This window comes from Dinoponera quadriceps, unplaced genomic scaffold (genome assembly GCF_001313825.1).
Source record: "Dinoponera quadriceps isolate SergipeBrazil2010 unplaced genomic scaffold, ASM131382v1 scaffold4681, whole genome shotgun sequence".
In the NCBI taxonomy this organism is placed as follows: Eukaryota; Metazoa; Arthropoda; class Insecta; order Hymenoptera; family Formicidae; genus Dinoponera; species Dinoponera quadriceps.
The window spans coordinates 164,264-181,271 of NW_014561157.1; the positions used below are offsets into that span (position 1 = coordinate 164,264).

A 17,008-nucleotide genomic window follows, 5' to 3' on the forward strand; every position below is an offset into this window, starting at 1 on the left:
TTCGTAATCATACTTTCACAATGCACTCCTCAATCTCGTCCGAACTTTCGTCTTCCTCCTCCTCTTCGTCGTTATCGGTGGACGACGTTTCTTGTCGTTCCAAGGCTTTGCTTTCCTTCTTCAGCCATTCCTCTTCGACCTCGTTGAACAGTTTCTCACGTTCCTCTATAAACATTGTTCTCATTTATAACGTGTCAAGTGTTGAAAAGATTTTTCTAAAAGTACAATTATTCACGACTTGATACCTGGAGATAACGTGTCGTACGGTAACAGATATTTACAATAAATATCATCTAGTTTAGTGACACGATCTTGCGCGGATTTGGGTATCTTCATGCCATCTGCCACCTTCTGCCACTTCTTTTTCTCTATGACCTCCTTCAATCCACCTAAGCTTTGGACCGTTTGATATAGGTGAGGCAAATCGACTTCCATACCACCGATCTGAAACATTTGATCATCGAAGAATATCGAAAAGTTTCAGCTATGCAATATATCTCGCAATGAGAAATAAAATGGTCTTACCCATGGTGGGTGAGACAAGGTGATACTTTGGGTAGCTAAATATTTCTTGATAGCCATCAGTTCTTTCACATTTGGGCCCCATCTGTAAAGCATGCGGTGTACATATTGATTGTAAGCGGTGAATCTCATGTCATCAGACACCTTGCATTCTGGCTGAAAGAAAAGAAAATAATATAATCCACATATATCAGTACAATGTATAGCGTATTTATTATTATACGCTAAATATCTGCACATGTGTGTAATATGGAACTCAAAAATACATATATAAGATATGCTCAGGAAAGGAACGCTCAAAAGTATTTGGATGATAAATTTTTTCTGAAATACTTTATTGTGTTTACAATAATATACATTTATCTCACATTGTATAAAATATATTTTGAGCAAAATTTATTTCGTATATATAATATTATATAGAATGGACTAAGAGTTATAAATATATTGCACATTATATTTAAAATACATTATATATATATATATATATATATATGAGAATTAAATATCACATAAAATGAGCACAATGCATACATTGCATATATATGTATATATCATAGAAAATAATTTATTTTTATGCGAGTTCATAAGCATTTTGGCATCATGGCTTCTGTGTCCTCGCTATGACTATCCTTGTTTGATGACGTCAGAAGCGAGAAGTTGTATGCCAGAATCATTAAACTGTATAACAAACTGGAATGAGCACTGCACTTCTGCCAGATGACCTCATGCTGAGAACGAGAGAAAGAGAGAGAGAGAGAGAGAGAGACAAAAGGTCTGTTTTCTATTGATGCACTGGCCTGCGCTAGTTCTCTTTCTCTCTTTCTCCCATCAAATTTCAAGAAAGAAAGAAAAAGAGAACCAGCGTGTCAATAGAAAACAGACCCAATAATTCTAAATAGTATTCCCATCTTTGTCTGGTGTTCATTTTTGTCTTATCTCAGCCTATATAGACTATATATAGCGTGTTCGTAAGACAGAGAACGAAATACTTAGACATGATTTTTATCTTACAAACTTTACAGGCCTTCCTTAACGTCAGTCTACGATACGTGTTTTAAGACGAAATTGATTACAGTCGAATGTGAAGAGAATAAATGATTATGATTGCTCAATTTCTCAAGGCTTAAAATTATTCCAGCACGTTGTATAGTTCAATGCCTAAATTATAATATTGCGGTACACGGGGAAATAAAAAAATATATACACAAAATAACACTCGTGATTGATTCGGTATATTTGTAAAAATGTCCGGACGCTTTTCTTTAAACTCAACATCAATAAATAGCCGAGAATTAGTGTAACATGAAACTTGCGTTTTTAATAACTCATCTTTTCTCATGAATTTCTATTACGTTAATTGTACGGCTATTTACTGATTGTTCAGGTTAAAGGAAAAATATCAGGAATTTTTTCACAAGTGTGCTAAATCGATTAAGAGTGTGCGTGTATTATTTTATCTTTACGTATACCGCGATATATTTTAGCATGCGATTTCTCGCTTCTGACGTCATCAAACAACGACAGCCAAAACAAGGACACAGGAGCCTTGAGTAAATCGAAATATACTTTGCAATATATCCTAAAAAGCCATAACATCAAAGTATGCTTTCATAATGTCTATCTTAATATTATTCAAATAGACATATTTTGGTGTATTATCCACATCGTGACTAGCATTCTAGCATACATCTTCGCACAACAAGCATTACGTCAGTATATAAAAGATCGTTTGATACAGATCAAGATTACGGCGATATTCAATCTGAAATTGTTGTAATAATAAAAAGTCGTACTTTGATAGAAATTATGGCGTAATAAATGAGTATTTCTTAAAACAAGCATATTTTAAACATGTGGTGTTGCAATGGCATCACAAAGTGTACATTAAATGTTTGCATACTGTATGTTCAGAATTTCTGTCTCTATCTGGATATATCCTTAATATTTAATTTCACAACCATTTACTTGTACCACGAATTCACAAAAGAACATAAATTCGATAAGTTTCAGTATAGTCTCTTGTGTTTTCTTTTATTTATTAAGGATACCCATGAGTAATGTCGTTTTCTGATACTTAATATACAATTTTATTCTACTTAATATTTAGTTTTTTCAAAATTTAACAATAAGCACATTAAATGTCAATAAATTTAATTAGTATGTAAGTCACGTAATGATAAATTACGTTCACGAACGAGGTGGCAATGCTCATTCAATCTGAGAAAAAAACGACATTACTTATGGGTAGCCTCAAGTTTATACATTAAAGAAGTTCTTTATTCTAACACCTCCTAATACTTATCTCTAACACTTAGTTTGTTTCATATATATTTAATCGAATTTAAATCTGAACTTTGATTAGACTATTGTACTAGCGTTAACATTTTTCCTGAGCAATTTTATACACACTTTGAACTGTGTTTGAGATCATTATCTTGTCTGTAACAGTTAGTTATTACAATGTAGTGTAATTGTGTGTGGTCAGTACTCAGTTTTGAAATATGTTATTTCTAGCATAGAGATATCGTGTGTGTTTAAAGTGAACCAAGCGATATGTAACAGCATAACGCAATGCAAAAAAAAATCACATTCTTCAAAAAAGTAAACTACTATCATTAACTCTGTTTAAAAGAAGAACAATCAACTTTGTGAAACATACATTTTTGTTTGCGATATTCTCTTTTCACAGTAATTTTTTAGCACCTATATATAAGTTACCAAATAAAAATGACTACTAAACAGACAGCACAACGTTTAAAATCAGATCATAAAACGTCTTTAACACGTTCATGGCCAATCACGCGATATCGCGTGATGCGAGTTCTCACCAAACGGCCGATCACGCGTTATCGCATAATAGATATTTAGAGTACATAAATCTTATGTACATAATAATAAAAGCATATAAATATTAACTTATTTTGAGCACGATAAAAACTAAATAAAAAAATAAAAAAAATCTGGCCACCACACGAAATCCCAATTTTCAGCTTGGCGATGAACGTGTTAAGACGTCATTGGCATGTACTAACACAATACCATTGACTAACACAAAGGAAAACCTCTTGCGAACTCCGTTGATTTCAGACGCTGTGCTGTCTGGATAAACTTTCTCCCAATTCCGTGTGTGCGCTTTATTCTACTAAACACTTTTCAGTTTTAAAAAGAAACACGCTCGTTAAAGCTCGTTTTCCGTGGCCGGGCGATTCCTTTCGACAATATTGTGCGCCGTTGAATAAACTTGTTCCACCGTTGCCGATGTAGCAGGTATGGACAGGTATTTTTTCTGCAAGTCTCGCCACAAGGGGATACCTCTTCTCGCGATATTTCCACCACTGGAAAGGGTCCATGTTTATGCCAATTTGAGATTCGGCAGGGTAAAGATCGAATTGGTCCTCAGCGGACGTGAAGTTTGACGAGCCGGGTTTCTTGAAGAGATAGTCAAGGCTGCTGTTCGGACTCTCTTCGAAACTTTCATCCTCCACGGGTAGTACATACATCTCACTCCTTACTTCCTCTCTGATGCGCGCTCTTACAGCGCGAAGCTCGGCAAGGAGGTCCTCGTGCCTCGGATCGAGGAAAGAGGCTCTCTGTGCGACCAGTACCGGGTCTTTCTCGCGCCTCTCCATGTGAAAGCGCTCGGTGAACTGCGACGATAACGCGACAATCAGCAGAAGTACATTTATATTACTGTGTGCATCGAGATGGTTGTCGATCAAAGAGCGAACGACGGGACGGACCATCGAGAGCGGGGCTCCGCGCAAAACCGTGCTCGCTACTTGCAGGGGCTTCAGGATCCCTATTAGAGATCCCAAGACCCTCCAGTAACGTCTACTCATACTCAAACTGAGAGCCCGCACGGATGTCGTTACCGACCTATCGGCTAGAAGCGCGGTTATGGCGGCGCGAATTTCAACGAGCCTCTCGAACATCTGCAAATTCGAGTTCCACCGCGTCCTGACGTTCGAGATTAATTTACACTTCGGCAGACCTGAGCGCTCCTGCTCTCAAGAGCGTTCGAAGCGACAACGGAGTCCTGGAAGTGTAAGACAATTTTCCTCCCCTTCTTGAGCACCTTCTGCACCTTCCTGTCCAAGGCGTTCTGCACAGCCAGGTGAAATGCTGTGCGCGGCACACGTGACGGTGAACTCGACGCTGAAGTTGACAGCCCTCAGCATGTTCTCAGCGTTGCCGCTGACGATGCAGGAAACTTTGCCGTACAGATCCCACTGCATCGCCACGACTTCCAAACCGTCAGCGAGATTCTCGACGGTGTGTATCCTTCTGAATTCCTCAGTACACAGGTTCAACGTTTGTGGCGCCCATTCCTCGTTGATCACGTGAACATTTATATTTACGTGGTTATCCTGGGGTGGGGATATCCAACAATCGGTGTCCAGCGCGACGAACTCACAAGTCTCCAGTTGCTGCTGCACTTTGCACTTCACTTCGTCCTCGGCCCTTTGAAGCCGCTTTACTACGGTGTAGCTGGACGGACAGCCATATTCAGGCTCGACTATATTCATAAATCTCTTGAAACCAACGGACGAGGGAAAATTGTGCGGCAGTCGACAAAGTGCGGTCATTTTCGCCAGAGCTTGAGTGATTTGCTCTTTGCGCTCCTCGCTCGGTGTTCTCTTCGATTTCAGCTTCTCGTATTCGCGAGAGCTCTTGAAAAGATGAAGCGCTCGTTTGATCTGTTCTTTGCGCTCCTCGCTCGGTGCTTTCTTTGATTCGGGTTTCTCGCATTCGCGAGGGATCTGCGAAAGATAGAATACTTGTTGAATCTCCGTCGAGAGGTCGACCATGTTTTCGAACGAGTTCTCATCCTGCGATCTACAATAGAGAAAAAGACACTGCGATGTACAGTATTTCAAAGGGCCGAACTTTTACTTTAATTCCAGAATAAAAGCACAGTGTTGCGGAAAATTAAAAAAAAAGAAAAAAACATACAAAACTATAAATGTGCTTCGGTTCGTTCCAGATAGAAGAATTCAGACGGAGCTAAGATAAAACGAAACTTACACAGAACATCCGGGATGGTCGCTTTCGTTCGGCGGAGACAGGCAATGGACATTTCTCAAATGTTCTGTTAATGTATTTCCATGAGTTTGTAAAACAGTGTAACAAATTGTACAAGTTGCCGACTGACCATCGAGCGACTTGATGCAGTGACTTCACACCCAGTTCGTCATGACTTTTGAATTTAGCTGTTAAATAACAAGACACAGTGGCATGGCAGAACTAACGAGCAAGAATACACACTGACCGTACCAACGACGACGTTGATTCAGGCCTTCGAATCAAGGCGGTACGCAAGAAGCAAATCGAGATCGCAGATAACAAGGGGAATGTTGACAGATCACGTAAATGCCGGTTCGACGGTGAAAACTTTCCACATGGAAAAATTCCGTAACCGAACGACACTCGTGGTACTTCCGCGTTCGGGAAGTCTTGAATATTCAGAATATCCGCATATTTGCACTTCGCCGGTCGGGAATAATGCCTCGTAACTTCCGAAACTCGAAGCTTCGAAGCAGGACGCATAAACTCATGTGGCAGTTCTATCGCCGGCGATTTGATGTGAATTACGCACACGGCGTTTTCAGCGTCATTCTACGCTCCGTTGTACACTACGTGCCGAAGTGGAACGCTGCGGGCCCTGCGAGCATAATGCGGATCATAATACCCTGCCTCGTGGCGCCCTCTGGAAGGCGGTAAGCCTGTGCTTGAATCATCGACATGCCGCAAGCACCAGACGGAGCGTGCGGCAAGATTTCTTTGATCTTTCGTATTGAGAGACCTAGAAAGAGAGAGAGAGCTAGATGTGTAAACACGGATCTCTCTTTCTACTCTCGGTTCATTGGTTGAATTTTATCTGATTGAAGGAGAAGGGGATACAGTGTCGTATTCTTAAAAGCTGGGAACATTCTTGACGTTATTACATACGAGTGATATGATATACGTTATATACTCTATAAACATTTTTACGCTTCAACTTTTCTTTATATCTTTATATCCTTATATATTCTTACTGTTATAAGAAAAAATTAATTAAGATAATAGAATTGTAAATGCCTCATTGGTCCCATTGCTTTATAAACCACTCCTACTCACACATCATCTTGTCTCTTTCTACGTCTGTCAATACGATTTCGGGCCAATGCTCCGCCCAGTACTATGTCGTTGGAATAAATTGCATTGTCCAATTAGCTAACTGATTCATATGATTGGTCAATTCCGTTGAGTCAATCGGTCGATTAGATTAACCGAAGTTGACGGAATCGGGATTTCATTACTATTTTCATTACATAATCAAGATTTGTATTACCATCAAGATTTGTATTATAGTATCCTTAAAATCTGCTGTGCTGTAGCTCTTAGGCTCGATTTTATTTCATATTTCATATCTGGGTAACGTTGAACAATATTGTCCATATTCTCGAATTACTTTTATTGATAAAAGTGTCTCTAAAAGTGGCTTAGAAACCACCTGGTTGGTTGAGAAGCTACATTTAAAGCACTTTTATCGATGAATATCAGTTGAGAATACGAGCCTATGTCATTTCACCCCCAACTATTGTATGTGGTTTTTGGATAAGTTAATTTCTTTTTAACTGAGTTAAGTTAAAAGTTGATCCCTATAAATTAAGTAAGTTTACGTTAAAATTTATATAAATAAAATGCTAACTTAATTAAGAGTTAAAATTAAATTAGAGTTATGAAATTTATTAAAGTTAAAAGTTAATTATGCAAAGATATATATGAAATATTTTAACTTAACTGAAAAAAGATAAATAAGTTAAAGTTAACATATAAAAATTAACTAAGTTTAAGTTAAAAGTTAACTCGTTTAAGCTTAACTAAGTTAAAAATTATTCACCTTTTAACCTTTAATTTAACTTTTAATTGAATTAGCAAATTACCACTCTGGTAATTTTAGACAGAATTATGTGTGCCGAGACATTTAACTGTTTAAACATTTAAAACATTTAATTATTCAAAGGCAATTAAAGTTAACAAAAGTTGCTTCTACTGAGACAATTCATATTTTGCCGCACTATGGAAAGTACTGTATTCTAGGATAAATTTTTCCATCGTTACCAACTTTCCGCTTAACAAATTATGCCAAAAGATTCTTTAAGCTCACAACCGTATATTATTTATGTAACAATATGCGTTTATATGCCGTATGTGACACTTACTTTGAAATTCGCCGGGGGCACGACCTTGCATATTCCAAACCTCTCGGCGGTTGGTCTTATTTTGTTTATATATTCCATAGGATCCAAAAACTCCTTCTCCGACGGACGGAACGTCGGCGCCTGAGGCACAAAGCTGTACTCATCGTACGCGTCCTTAATGTTCGAGTATGTCGTATTATTGCTTGCAGAGGATGACTCGGATCCTTTCAGCTTGTACTTCGCTCTGAAAGATGTTGCATTATGAGTAAAGTGTCATGCGTAACGCGTAGAACCATTTTATACAAAAAAGATATCGCCCTTCCCCATTGCAGATATCAGGGTTGACACGGAAAATGAATTTTCTCAAATGGAGAATTTTTCACGAGTAATATGTGATCTTACACTTGAACGTTTAGAAGCAGGGATTGCAGGAAAGATAATTTGCATTATTAAAAGCAAGGCAAACTTGAAAGTTTAGTTAACATAATGTAATCCTGAGCGTGGAAATTCAGGAAAAATAAATGGATATTCGGAAAACACGGTTGAGAGCATTTGAAGGAAACTGTGAGCAAAGTTGAAAATTCCAAGTCTTTCCACACCTTCCCCTGACTCTTCTCTGAGATATCAAATTCCCCGATTTCCCAGGTCCGTAGCAACCCTGAGACATACGACGTATATAAACTATACCTTTTTCCGCTTTTCGCCGAATCCACGGAAGCCTTTCTCTCCCTGGACGACTTCGGGGACCTCCTGAGCTTCTCTAAACTATTGTACATGTTCACGCTGCTACGAGTCGAATTCGACACGTCACTTTTCGCCGGCGACACCGGTCGCGCGGCCTCCACGCTCGACGTGGTCGCTACCACCGGTGTGGTCATCGTCGTCGTCGTCGTCACCTTGGTCGAAACGGTCGTCGTCATCTTAGCCGGCGCGAGCGACGTTGTCGCGACCGACGCGATGGCTACCGAAGCCGACGTGGTGGCCGCCATCTTAACGAACGAGGGCGTCGTCGACGACACGTTCTCTTCTTCACCCGGGGCGGAACTGGGCGGGGCGCGCGTTGTCGGCTGCACCGTTCCCACCGGCGTCGGGTGGTGCGCTATGGACAACGGCGACTTGGTGACCAATTTCGCCCGGAGGAGCACCCTCTGGTTGGAACCGACCCGTCCCTCCGTGCCGAGCTTAACGGCCACCCCCTGTATCACTTGCCGTCTCTGCAGGTTCGGGCCGGACCTCGTGATGGCCTGCAACGGTATGTAGAACAACTGCTCCTCCTCGTCATTGCTGGTCTCCGTCTGCGTGGATATCTCGGTGCTCTTCTGCTGCTGCTGACTCGGCTCCTTCTTCGGCTTGTCCTTCCCCGGCTTCTCCTTCCCCTGCTTGTCCTTCCCCTGCCTGTCGTTCCCCTGCTTCTCCTTCTCCTGCCTGTCAGTCTCCGTTTGCTGCTCCTGCTTGCTCTTACCCAGATTCACCTGCACCGCGATGGAGGAGCTGTCGTTGCTCCAGTTGGTCATCAGCTTGTTCAGCGGCAACACCTGAATGTTGGCCATGCCGAGGTTGAACTTGTTCAAGTCCAGGGCCGTGTCCGCCACGGTTATCGGCTCGGCCGTGATCTCCTGGCTCTTCAGCGCGGGCGCCTCGATCGTGCTCGTCGACTGCTCGCTGATGCTGCTCGGAGGGCTTTCCTTGACGATCGGCTTGCCCGTCTCATCTGCCTTGGACGTGGACGTCACCGTCGACGTCACCGTGGAGATAACCACGGACGCCACCGTGGACACCACCGTGGATGTCACCGTGGACGTTCTGGTGAACGCTACCGTCGATTCTACCGTGGACACCATAGCGGACCTCGAGGTGGACGCTGCCGCGGACGTCACCGTGGACGTTACCGCCGGCACCACCGCGGTCGGCTTCGGGTTGTACGTCATGATCTGCCCGACGGCCGGCTTGTTGATCGAGCTCAACGTCACGATCGATCTCACGACCGGCTTGTTGGTAATCGACTTCGCGGTCTCCCTGACTTTCCTCCTGAAGGGTGTGCTAATAGGCACTTCGGTGTCGCTCTCGAACGCGTACACGCTGCTCTCGTTCTCCGGCGAGAACGCGTTCGCGTTCGGGGTCACGGTCTTGCGTTCCTTGACCTTCGGTAAAAACGGTTTGCGCGGTTGAAATATCTTCTTCTCCGTCGACGACTTCTTCTCTTCTTCCTTCCTCCTTTCCGCGGGGCTTTCTTCCTTCGGATCCAACTTCGACGCGGTGTCGTCCCTCGTCTCCTCGGCGAGGGAGACACCTGGCTTCGCCTCGGTGCAGACGAGCTTGCTCTTACCGGTGTCTTTCTCCTCGGAGGCCAAGGAGGAGGTACTCGGCCTCGCCTCGGTGCAAGTCTTGCCTTTACCGGCATCGTTTTCCTCGACTGGGGAGGTGCTCGGCTTCGCGTCGACGCAGGTCTTGCTGTCCTCGATGGAGGTGGCTGGCTTCGCGTCGGCGCAGACCTTGTTCCCGCCGGGATCGTTGTCCTCGACGGGGGAGACGCTTGGCTTCGCGTCGGTGTAGACGCTGTTCTTGGTGGCGCTAACGATAGCCGGCGGTTTGCCGGCCTCGCCGGTGTGCACCGTGTCGGGCTTGAGCAGTATCGCGCTCTTGTTGAGCATCTTCAAGCGATCCTTCAGGCTGGTCTTGTCCATCAGCTTGGAGAGCGTGACGTTGACCGGGCGCACCAGGTGCTGGATCTTCGTCGGGATGGAGAGGTGCGAGACGTCCGTCTTCAGTTTCTCGCCGGAGTCGTACCTGAATATGGAGACGTTCTCCATCTCCAGCTTGCTCTCCTCCTTGGCGAGCGAGCTCTCGTTCAACCACTTCTCTATCCGCTCGGTCGACATGTTCACCCGTTCCTTCCTGGTGTGAGGCAGAGCCGACAACGGCATCTCCATGAGATCGGGGGAGACCTCGTCCTCGTGATTGCACTTCTTGCTCGTCTGACCGGTCGACGACGACGAGTCGTGGGTCGTCTTGTGGGACGAGTCTATCGTCGACTTCGGCTTCGGCACGGACACCCTGTTGCCGCGCTCGTCGTTCGGCAAGCTCGCGACGGAGACGTCGGCATTGACTAGTGGCACTTCTTCCTTGGGCTTCTGCGAACTCGCGCCTTGCTCAGCCTCGGTCATGTCCAGCATCTTGGCGTAGCTGAGCTTCTCGCCGACCAGCAGATTGACGTTGGCGTGCGTCTGACACGAGTCCAAGACCTTCGATATCGCCTTCTTGGTGAATCCGCGGAAAGACTCCTCATCGTCCGACACCTTCGACAGATCCATCTTCGTACTCTGCGCCTCGCCGGGTTTCGTCGCCGCGTCGTCCTTCGTATCGACGACAATATCCTCGGCGACCTGCTCCTTCTCCTCGTTGCTCTCCTTCTTCTTCTTCATCTTGCTCAGCAGCATCCCCAGCGTCTCCTCCTCCGATTCCGCGTCCTCGTTTTGCTCGATCTTCAAGCTCTTCGGTTTAGGACCGTTGGCTGACGACGATGTCTTCGGCACGCTCTGATCCCGTTTGCGCTTCACCACCGACGGCTTCTCGCCGGCGGGCTTCGCGCAACTTTGAACCGGAACCTTCGGCTTGTTGCTCGGAACGCTCGGCTCCTCCGGCGGTACGGGCGTGTTCTTGGAAGATGATCTGAGACTCCTGCTGACCGATCGGTCGGCCGACTTCTCGAGTTTGCCGAGACTCTGCCGGGTGATGGGCCTCGTGTTGCTCATCTCCACCGAACTCTCGGACTCCTCCTCGCTGTCCTCCTCACAGTATCTCTGCACTCTTATGATACGCTTGCTCTTCAGCTGTATCACCTTGTCGGTGTTGCTTTTGTCCAATCGCTTGTTACCGTTGTCGGAATCAGCAGCCTTCAAATCCTTGCTCCTGCCGACGGTTCTGCCCGCAGTCGTCTGCTTCGTCGTCGCTTTCGCCTTGACGTCGCTCTCCGTCTGCGTTACTTTACGGGCATTCGGTAGCTCGGGGAAACTCTCGACCGAAACGTTATCGTCGTTCTCGATCTCCGGGCTCACCAGTTTCCTCCCGAGGATCTCCATGTACACGGCGGCCGCTTCCTTGGTCTTCCTGGTGGGCCTCGTCGAGAGATTCTTCGGGGAGATCGTGCCGCTGTACGACCTCGTGACTCTCCTCAAGTCGGACTTGCTTCTGGTGCAGATCTTCTTCTGAATGCTCTTCTGCACGTTGCGTTTCACCTGGGACTGCGTCGCCTTCTCCGACTGCGACTCATCCACCTCGTTCCCTTCCTCGTCGTCCTCCTCCTCCTCGGACGACTCATCTGTATTCGAGGTATCGCTGTTCCTCGATCTTAAGTTAACCCTTCTCTTCGGCTTGGCAGGCGCGTCCTTCGTCTTCGGCAGAAGCTTGCTCGTTTTATCCAGCAGCAAACCGCTTCTCAAACCATGTCTCTTAGTCTCGATTCGAGGCAGGTACTTCTCCGGCGGCAACTTCACCTCGCTACTCAACGTAGTTCTCTCCGTACACGACCTTGTTCTCATAACGCAAGTGGCTTTCAATTTGTTCTCTATCCTCTGCTTAGCGAGACGTTGCTCCTGATATTTCTTCTTAAGCGCTTGAACGGTAGACGTGGCTGTTTTCAGCTTGCTGATGCTTTTATGTATCGTACTAGGTATCTTCTTCTTCACCGGGACAACCGGCTTCACTTTCGTCACGTTCTTCTGACACGTCTCTTGCTTCGAAGTCCCTGGGGCAGCATCAGCAGCGGTAGAAAGCAACTTGTCTATGGGAGTATGAACTGGTACAGATCTACTGGACCTAGGTGTCAGGTTATTTTTTGTCGTGCTATAGTTGAAGAAATTCAAACTGGGTGGCAAAATAGACGTTCCTAAATTTGAAAGGAGAAGTTTGTTAGATGATTCGTGTTAATTGCACGACGACAAAGTATCGCGAGTTAAATTGAACAAAGTATGTAGCGCAACTCACTACAAATAGTTCCCCTGTTTCTTTTTTCAACTAGCATTATTTCATTTCAAAGAATATATTCTTATATTGAAAGACACTTGTTCCACGTTTGTACTTTCCTAATAATTAATAAGAATCACATATGTACACGCAGAAACTACAAATTAATCATTGTACGTATCCTCTAGAACTTAGTAAAATCTTCTGTTTGAAAGCGATACATCATATTTTCTTCGTAAGATAAGTCACTAATTCAATATTTCCACTAGGTATGATATCATCTTTAAGTAATCATTTTACCTCTAAAGCATAGAAATGTTAAGAAGTCTTCCGTATTCGGACGCTTGTGCGTTATTAATTCTGTAACCTGCGGTGGCTTTACTTTCTCTTTATCCTTAGCGGGTGTGGGTGATGTGTTAAACGCCGATGTACTTGCACCCTGTGCAAATTTTCTTTGCGCGTGAACTTTGGTTCTGAAGAGAGTATACAACAATACATACACAATAATATAAATATATAATTGTAAATCAATTCCTTACATCTCCAGAAAGAAGTCGCAAATACACAAATATACAATGCGAGATTAAACATATTACCTAATCATATTTCATCTCCTGTCAATTATTAGCGTTAGCTATCGCAACACGTACAATTACGAATGATTCATATCAACTTTACCTTTTCGGAGATTCTGAAAGTGGTTCCATAAGATCCACCAGATCTCCCTCTTTTTTCTTTCTCTTGTCGTTGCGATTTAAAACCATTTTACGACGGGCGCACGAACGTAAGCCTTGTTATCACTGATTAACCACTTTTCCGCAGCGGAAACGTAGGATCTTCGCAGCGTCTCCGCGAGGAATTCGAAATATGCTATATCAAATGCATCTTATACACACTCGAACTAATGAACTTCGCGTTCCCGACAAGGTCATACGGACCAATATCCCGCACATCCGCTGGAAATTGCGGAACACGAGAGTACGTGCATCGTCGCCGATGCAGCAATGGCTAACACATTCCGTGGGATAAAAATTTCTGCGATTTCGTTCAAACCAGAATTTCTTCTCTGGCGTCTGTCCACAGCGAGTTCATGCTTCCGACTGATACGACGCACAGGTAATACCGAAAGAAACCCACGAGGATTGAACGTCGCGTCTCGGGGACCGCACGCTCTTCATACTCGGCGGAACAACAGTTGTTTATTGTGTCAGGTAAAATCAAAATTAAATACCACGACCAAAACCTATAATATATGAATATACATAGACACGTAGGTGCGAGTATCGATTTGTCATGGTCCGTTTCTATGGTGGTCGAGTCGCGCGCTACTCGGAAATGGCTCTCGCAGCCAGCACGTAACGCGACGCACGATATCCAATGAGCGTACCGCTTTCCCCGAAGAATTGCACGCTCATTGGATATCGCGCGTCGCGTCGCATGTCACGCTGATCTGCGAGAGCCAACAGAAAGGAGCCAAGAAGCACACAACTGTAGAAGTGCGTGACCTGTGACCTGTTCGCTGAAAACTCGCTGTAAGAATCGCAGTGCTTTGACAAATGTAAACAATTTCTGCACCGATTAATTAATCCAATATCTCTTTTTCTCTCCCTCTTCCTCTCTCTCGGGGTAATCTCTTTAGCGGCGGAAGAGCTTACAAAAGCGAGGAGTTGCCGAGATGACGAGCGCCGAAGATGACCCGTATGATGTAGAAAAGTGCGCGCAGTGGATCCAGGAGAATGAATTAAAACAGGTTCCCATAAGCATATGCGCTCTTAAAAATACCTTATTTACGTGTTAACAAAGTCATATTTGCGATTTTCCTTAAACGATCCTCGCTTATCACGTATACTTTATAAACTGCGCGTCAATTTTGTGAATTGAGGTTATGTGTTGTTATCAATGCGGCTTGACGAATTATCCCACTTTCTACGAGCGATATAATAGTTGTATATTTCTTGTGAGTTGAATACGAGTTTTAAATAAACAATTTCTTTTCAATATAATGCAATAATATGTGCATCACTACAGTTATCACTTACAGATAATAGCAAAAATTAGGTTCACTGTTTCTGCTTATGTATAATATATGTGGTGCTATAACTGTATAGTTAATTGTTGCTAGCTATATATCTATTTGTTTATGTTTGTTAAATTACTTCTACAGGTATGTCTACAATTCCCAGATAATTTATTAGCAGATTCTGTGAAAGTTGCGCTGCATTTAGAAAAGAATATAGGACAGAAAGTATATATCTTAGGGGATACAACCTGTGGCAGCTGTTGCGTCGATGAAATAGCAGCTCAACACATTAATGCGGATGGTATAATACATTTTGGACATGCTTGTCTTAATCCCACTATTCGTCTGCCAGTCTTACACATCCTGCCAAAACAGCAGTTTAATATAAAGAAACTTGATAATGAATTCAAGCAAACTTTCCAAGATAACACAAGCAGAATTATATTTTTCTACGATGTGGAATACGCACATAAAATTGGTAAGCTGTTGTTGAAAAAGGGAGAAGGTTTACTGCGATTGATGAAATTATTTAATATGTCGTTTTAATGAGAATAAACGAGACGTAAATTACAAGGACCATTTATCCAATACTAATGTTATATCTAAATGTGTAATATGTGTTATGTAATAATTTCTTTTACAGAATATATATATAGTATATTGAAACCTATGTATGAGCATTTAGTTTTCTCCAAATTAAATTGTAAATCAAACGTGGAATATACTGATGCAAAGGCAACCCCAGACCGAGTTATCTTAGGTAGAAGTTACACATTGGAAGAAGAGTACAATATACAAGATTACGAGGGGTTCTTTTTGGGGGAGGAAGGAAAAGCCCTTGCGATATTAGCAATGAGCATACCGGTGAAGAAATGGTATTGCTTTACGAATAATAAAATTTGCGAATTCGAAGCGCTAAATGCGCCCTGGTTAAAACGAAGGAGGTTTTTAGTGGAAAAATTGAAGGATGCCAAAACTGTGGGCATCGTCGTGGCCACATTGGGTATCAAAGAATATCTGACGGCTATAACGACAGTTAAGGAGGCCCTTAAACGGAAGAATAAGAAAACTTACACCCTCTGCATAGGCAAAATTACTCCTGCCAAACTGGCAAATTTCCCAGAGGTGTGTCGACGAATTGCACGGATACAGCAGAATATACTTAGCTTTCACTCAATCTCACTGTTTCCCGTATAATTACATTGACAAACGTGATTCTCCGATTTCAGATTGACGCTTTCGTCGTGATAGCTTGCCCAGAGAACGAAGTGTTCGACTCGCGAGATTTCCTGCGACCTATGCTCACACCGTACGAAGTCGAATTAGCGTTTAATACCGCCAGAGAGTTCTGTCCGCATTATTTCATGGATTTCCGGCAGATATTGCCAGGTGGCATTCACCACGTTGATTTCAAGCCGTCGACGGACTCGGACGTTTCTCTCATCAGCAGCGACGTCAGAAATTGCGAGGATGACGGCTTGTCTGCGGACCAAATGAACACTCTGACGATTCGTTCATCGGGTATACCACATCTACTTAAGTTACCAAGATTATCTAAGTTACAGATTATTGAACATAGAATGCCAAATTGCATCTTCGATATTGCATTAATCCTAGAGAACAATAAGACGTCCGAGTGACGTCTTTGAGACGTCTTTTAGACGCATGTACGGGACGTTTCCAACGAAGAGTGTGAATTTTCATGTTTAGTTTCTCGCGATAATTAATCCTTCAAGTTCTACGTAATTTTTGTATCAATGAAATTAGCTCGAAACTAATTCAAAGTGAAATTAGCTCGAAAATAATTCAGAATTATTTTCTAGCGATATGAACTTTAACGCAGCGATTCCTCTGATAGGTACCGTTGCTATTGGTATGGCCGGGGCTCAGTATTTGCAAGAAAGATCCTGGAGGGGCGTTGAACAAAGATTAGGCGAAGATCCTGTACGACCGGCGGAAATTGGCCGCACCGGGCTTGCATGCCAATACACGAACGAGCCTCTAAATACAGCCGAGCGAACATAATGAATGCTACGTAATATTTCTACGAGTACTTATTGTGATATCATTACAATATTTATGATACAAAAGTAACTTAATATTCAAGCTGTCGAGTGCACAATCGCTTAAATATAGAGCGAAGCGCGGTGAGAATCGGTCGAAATTGCGGGAGGAGGACAACAATAAAAATCGACAATTTCCATTTTACTTGTATTTTGATCACGAGTTTCATTTCGTCGGTATAACTATGGGGGGAAAAAGAAAACCGACGTATTATTTAATCTATGCATCATCGATCGAGTACATCCACGAATAC

The 17,008-nt window shown here is 43.5% G+C and overlaps 3 protein-coding genes across 5 annotated transcripts in view; 1 reads left to right on the forward strand and 2 right to left on the reverse strand.

The window, feature by feature from the left end:
- The window catches only part of LOC106750918, a 20,626-nt gene extending 6,738 nt beyond the window's left edge, over positions 1-13,888 (reverse strand). For both annotated transcript variants that reach the window (XM_014631565.1, XM_014631564.1), the window contains exons 1-7: positions 13,350-13,888; positions 12,972-13,144; positions 8,397-12,594; positions 7,731-7,953; positions 526-678; positions 246-444; positions 14-165 (exon numbers count right to left, since the gene is read on the reverse strand). In XM_014631565.1, the coding sequence (XP_014487051.1) occupies positions 14-165; positions 246-444; positions 526-678; positions 7,731-7,953; positions 8,397-12,594; positions 12,972-13,144; positions 13,350-13,435 (5,184 nt within the window). In that variant the 5' untranslated portion in view covers positions 13,436-13,888. The remainder of the gene's footprint in view (positions 1-13; positions 166-245; positions 445-525; positions 679-7,730; positions 7,954-8,396; positions 12,595-12,971; positions 13,145-13,349) is intronic.
- LOC106750920 (zinc finger BED domain-containing protein 6-like) lies at positions 4,509-5,735 on the reverse strand. The gene is made up of 2 exons (XM_014631567.1): positions 5,551-5,735; positions 4,509-5,361 (listed from the first exon to the last, which is right to left on the reverse strand). Exon 2 carries the CDS (start codon positions 5,331-5,333, stop codon positions 4,533-4,535), a length of 801 nt encoding a protein of 266 aa, XP_014487053.1. The 5' UTR covers positions 5,334-5,361; positions 5,551-5,735; the 3' UTR covers positions 4,509-4,532.
- A 207-nt stretch (positions 13,889-14,095) lies between the features above and the next one.
- Positions 14,096-16,899, forward strand: LOC106750897 (diphthamide biosynthesis protein 2). 2 transcript variants are annotated; one of them, XM_014631514.1, is made up of 6 exons: positions 14,096-14,203; positions 14,311-14,421; positions 14,836-15,169; positions 15,335-15,816; positions 15,921-16,212; positions 16,550-16,899. In XM_014631514.1, exons 2-6 carry the CDS (start codon positions 14,347-14,349, stop codon positions 16,714-16,716), a joined length of 1,350 nt encoding a protein of 449 aa, XP_014487000.1. In that variant the 5' UTR covers positions 14,096-14,203; positions 14,311-14,346; the 3' UTR covers positions 16,717-16,899. The 2 variants fall into 2 exon arrangements, with proteins under 2 accessions (XP_014487000.1, XP_014487002.1); XM_014631516.1 differs by lacking the exon at positions 14,096-14,203 and having other exon boundaries at positions 14,211-14,628.
- Positions 16,900-17,008: the final 109 nt, after the last annotated feature.